Here is a 4776-nt window from a genome sequence, read left to right as displayed (position 1 = left end):
GGAGCTACTTACCATGAAGTACGCTCTTGTCAAGTTCCGAGGGCACCCCCTGGGCTTGACGCCCTTTGTCGTTTATACAGACCACGCGTCCTTGCGGACTGCCGTCAACACGCCGCATCTCTCACAGCGGATGGCGCGTTGGCTGTCATTCTTCGCGGAATACAACTTCCGTGTCGAGTACAAGCCGGGCAAGTTGAACGTGCTTGCCGACGCGCTGTCGCGCCGACCCGACCACGAGCTTGCTCATATTAGTCGGGTCACGACGGATCTGTATGATCGCATCAGGCTGGGGTACCGAGACGATGCCAGTCTCGGACCTCTTGTGCGGTTCTTGGCCGCTGGCTCGGAAGCCAAGGCCGAGTGGCTCACGCCCCGACAACGTGCAAGGCTGCAACGCTATGAGTGGGCTGACGGTTTGCTCCACTATAGGGTCGAGCCCGAGGATCCTCCCCGTATTGTCGTGCCCAACGACGAGGATCTCAAGTAGGACATCCTGATGGAGGTGCACGACGCTCCATCCAGTGGCCATCTCGGCCGTGAGAAGACGTACGCGTCTGTCTCGCAGATGTTTTGGTGGCGTCACATGTACAAGTGGGTCGCCACCTACGTCCGTACGTGCGAGACGTGCCAGCACGTGAAGCCTGCCGGTCAAGCCTCGGCACCATTGCAGAGCCTGCCGGTCCCAGCGGACTGCTGGAAGTCGATGAGTCTCGACTTTGTCTTCGGACTTCCGGCCGATGACCGTGGCAACACTGGTGTTGTTGCCTTCGTGTGCCGTCTGAGCAAGATGGTCCACTTTGCTCCAGTTCGTGACACCGGCACTCGCTCGCCTGTTCATGGACTGTGTCTTCCGACACCACGGTCTGCCCGAGACCATTGTCTCTGATCGAGACCCGCGGTTCACCGCTACGTTCTGGCAGACGCTGTTTCGCCTTCCCGGCACACGACTGTCGAAGTCGACGGCGAACCACCCGCAGACGGATGGCCAGACGGAGCGCGTCAATCGCGTGCTCGAGGACACGCTCCGCAGTATCTGCGCGGAGATGCCCCGCTCTTGGGCTGATCGCTTGCCCATGGTTGAGTTCGCACTCAACAATGCGGTACATGCATCGACGGGCTTTACGCCCTCTTACCTGAACGGGTTGTGCCACCCTCAGGTGCCGCTCACATTACGAGGCAGTACCGGGGCTTCGGTCCTATGTGGGGGAGAGGCTCGGAAAACCTTTTCCTCCCAAGTCTCGGACGTGAGTCCAGCCGCCTTGCGGAAGCAACTGTCCTCGTTTGCCGAAGACAGGCCCCGGTACTGCCTCGTAATGTGAGCGGCACCTGAGGGTGGCACAACCCGTTCAGGTAAGAGGGCGTAAAGCCCGTCGATGCATGTACCGCATTGTTGAGTGCGAACTCAACCAGCGGTAGGTGACCCTCTGGCTCTGGCTGCCCCGCCGGAAACGGTGGGTGGCCCGGTGGAGAAGCTCGGTCGAGAGCAACAAGCTGAAGCACCGCTTCATTGGACCCTTCACGGTCCTCAGCTGGCATGGCGTGGCGTACACCATAGACTTGCCCAAGTCGATGACGACTCACCCGACGTTTTACGTGGGTCGTCTTAAGAGGTACCATGACCCTCTGGCTCTGGCTGCCCCGCCGGAAACGGTGGGTGGCCCGGTGGAGAAGAGCGCAGCTCCTCGAAGCGCGGCGTCGGGTCGCGGTAAGGCGCCTGATACGCGCGCTGGTCGTAAGACGGCGCGGCGTACATCGGAGCAGCATACGCAGGGGTCCCGTACGAGCCCTGGCCAAACTGGGCCTGAGACGAGTGGGGCTGCCGCTGCTCCGGATACGGCGCGTGGCATGAAGCTCGGCCCGAAGGCCAGTGAGCTGGTTTCGCAGCGAGTCGTAAGACGACAGGTCGGCTCGACGATCCACGCGGCCATGGAGACTGCGAGTTTCTTGATAGAGCGAGGCAACTTCCTCACGGAGCCGCTCCACGGCTCCAGGCTGACCAGCACGAGCGGCAGCCTCGCCACCAAGGCCGACGCCAAGCGCGATCTCGAGGACGTACACACGGTCCCGGAGAAGACGAATCTCCTCTTGCTGCAGGGCCACCAGGCCCCAGCATACGGCTGCGTCGCCTCAGGCTCGTAGCCATGGCCGTGCGAGGCCACCGTCGGCCCTCCTTGACCGTAATGGGCAGATCCACTACCACGTGGAACGAGTCGTCCGGGAGCGGCGGCTCCATGGCAAGCGCCAGCTGCTCGTGAAGTGGAGGGGTTACCCTGAGTCGGATAACTCGTGGGAGCCCGTTGAGCAGCTCCAGGCAGACTGCCCGAAGGCTGTTGCGATATGGGACGAGAAGCAACGGCAGCTTCGTAAGTAGTCCTTGGCTTCTTGGCCGATACCCGGGGCACGGTAGCAGCCGTAGTCGCACCGCGCCCACGCTCTTAACGAGCTTTGGCTCTCGCCTCTTGCTTGAGCTCGTCCATCTTCGGACGGAGCTTGCGCTTGCTCACGAGTTGAGCGAACTCGATGCGGAACTCGCGCACGTCCAGGATTGCGGACAGAGTGTGATCCTCATGGAGTTCTTTGAACTCGTGGTCGGAATACCCTTTGCGCTGGACGTAGCGCCAGAAGAGGTCTTCCACATCGTTCGAGGTCATGTTCTCATTCGGCTTGACTCAGTGGTAACCCCACACAGGATGGAGTCCACCCTTGTCCTCCGGCTTCTTGCGAAGCGTGGCGAACTCCTTCAGTGTGAGCTTGTGTGGTGCTAGTAGCACACACCGGGCGACTTCAACGTCGCCAAGAAAGAGTGGTTCTTTCTCAACGAGAGCACGCTCATAGGAACCCCTCGAGGTGTACCCGCCGATAAGGCCACGAGGAGCCGAGAGCTTCTCCAACAGCGCTGGCGCACCGGTGCCAGGCTCGGGCGGGAAGTAGCCCTGCGGGTACGTGGAATCCCCGCCTGTAGAAGACTCGATGGCAGTCGTGGCAGTCGGCTGCCTGGCATACGCGCCCGAGCTAGCAGCGTGGTATTGCTGCTGCTGCTCGTCGAGGTTGTTGGAGAGCTCCGTGGGCTCGTGGACGGCACCCTCCTCGTCCTCAGACCCCGAATCGTCGAACAGCCAGGAGCTGGAGCCGCAAGGCGACCTGGAAGCTGAGCGCTTCTTCGCCTTGGCCTCGGCGGCCTTCGCAGCGGCAGCCGTTTTTGACGCTTGGGCACGATCACGACCTTGCGCCAGTGTCAGATGCTTGAATGCCAGCACCTCCTTGGACTTGGAGCCCGCGTCGCCCGGCGACTTCTCGGCCACGACCCCAGCGTCGGTCATGGCGACTTCGTCGTGCGACTGCGTGCTGTCGCCTGCGCCGGACTCGGCGTCCTCCGCCTCCTTCTCCGACGAGGCCTTTGCGTCGGCCGAGGCGTTGGCCATGTCGCCTGCCGCCAGCTCCGTGCCTTCGGCGGCGTGCGTGCTGCCCTCCGAGACGTTCTCGTCGTCGGGTGAACTCTCACCGGAGTACTGGACCATCGTGCAGTCAAAGACGGCGGCTTCCCAGTCGCGAGCCGGGCTTTTATGGCCCCGAGGACTCTCCTCCTTGCCTTGCGCGGCGTCAGGAGACTTGCTCCGAGCCCCGGCCTGACGGCCACTCTCCGGCGTTCTGCTACGAGAGCGCACCGCCTCCTCGGCCGCCTTCGTGGCCTCCATCAGCGCGAACGACTCGTCCTTGGCCTTGGCCGCCCTGGTCTTCGCCCCTACGGCCCGCGGTTTCGGAGGTGCTTTCGCACTGCGCGCACTGCGCTCTGGAGGCATGCTTCCGGTCGACGTGGAGACCCTGCGGCTTGCTCGGCGATGCGCCAGTTGCTCTGTGAGGCCCGGGAGCCGAGGCGCCAGAGCTCGCGCCGTTGTCGATGGATTTCGACTTTGCGAGTGAAATGTGTGTCGCCAGCGTAGCCTCGCTCTGATTGGTCGATAAGATCGAATCTAAGTGGGGGAGGATGTAACGGGGTTACATGGAATAGTGACCCTATCACTATTCAGGGATGGCTACATCGGTCACTCCCCTGGATAGTGACCCAAGTGGCCTCAGAGCCAACAGATACATTTTGTATGACACAAACTATAGGGAACTTAGGATTTGTATGCAGGCCAAATCTATACCAACCTATACATACATTCAGTCTTAGATCTACCGCTTTTCAAGTCAAGTCGTCCCCTTCAGACCAGGGACACGTGAACGGCTGTTCACTTGGAGTTTGTATACTCCTGCTTCCTCTGTTAAGAAGTGCTGTGTGCCCCGTCACAGTGTGCTTCTTATGTAAATATTTCGTATATGCCGAGCGTAGACCACTGGATGGGCGCAGACCAGAAGTAGACGCAGCTCTTGCGGCTCGTCGCTTTGCACCAGCAGCAGCGACAGCTGCTATAGCTGACATCGAGCTGGCACGAAGGTCCTGCTACACAGAACCACACGATACCTGGGTTAGTCTCCTTGCAGGTACACGCATTATTCTCCAATACTAGATACCTCCGCTGTGAGCTCCTGTCATCACAGAATCGCTTGCCGCCTGCAGCGACGGCGCTGTTGTAGACACTGGAGCATTCACTGCCGGGAGGCTTCCGCTTGGAACCGGGAGAATCTAGGGAGCGCCCATTACGGAGCGCCCGTGTGCAGAGCACGAACCTACAGCTGTAGCCATGACATACGATATTGACAGCGGAGTTGAAGCAGCGAATCTGTGGTGTGGTAATACCACTTAAATTCTCTTCTACCAAAAGGTATTAGAGA

General features: G+C 60.6%; 1 protein-coding gene across 1 annotated transcript; it reads right to left on the bottom strand.

The window, feature by feature from the left end:
- Positions 1-2435: 2435 nt before the first annotated feature.
- On the bottom strand, positions 2436-3800 carry PHYSODRAFT_330509 (hypothetical protein; the record flags this gene model as incomplete). The annotated part of the gene is made up of 2 exons (XM_009527181.1): positions 2436-2668; positions 2702-3800. 2 exons carry the CDS (start codon positions 3798-3800, stop codon positions 2436-2438), a joined length of 1332 nt encoding a protein of 443 aa, XP_009525476.1.
- Positions 3801-4776: the final 976 nt, after the last annotated feature.

Source organism: Phytophthora sojae (genome assembly GCF_000149755.1).
Source record: "Phytophthora sojae unplaced genomic scaffold PHYSOscaffold_3, whole genome shotgun sequence".
Taxonomy (NCBI): Eukaryota; Oomycota; class Peronosporomycetes; order Peronosporales; family Peronosporaceae; genus Phytophthora; species Phytophthora sojae.
The sequence above is the reverse complement of the archived record's forward strand: the minus strand, read 5'-3'. Positions and strand labels throughout refer to the sequence as shown.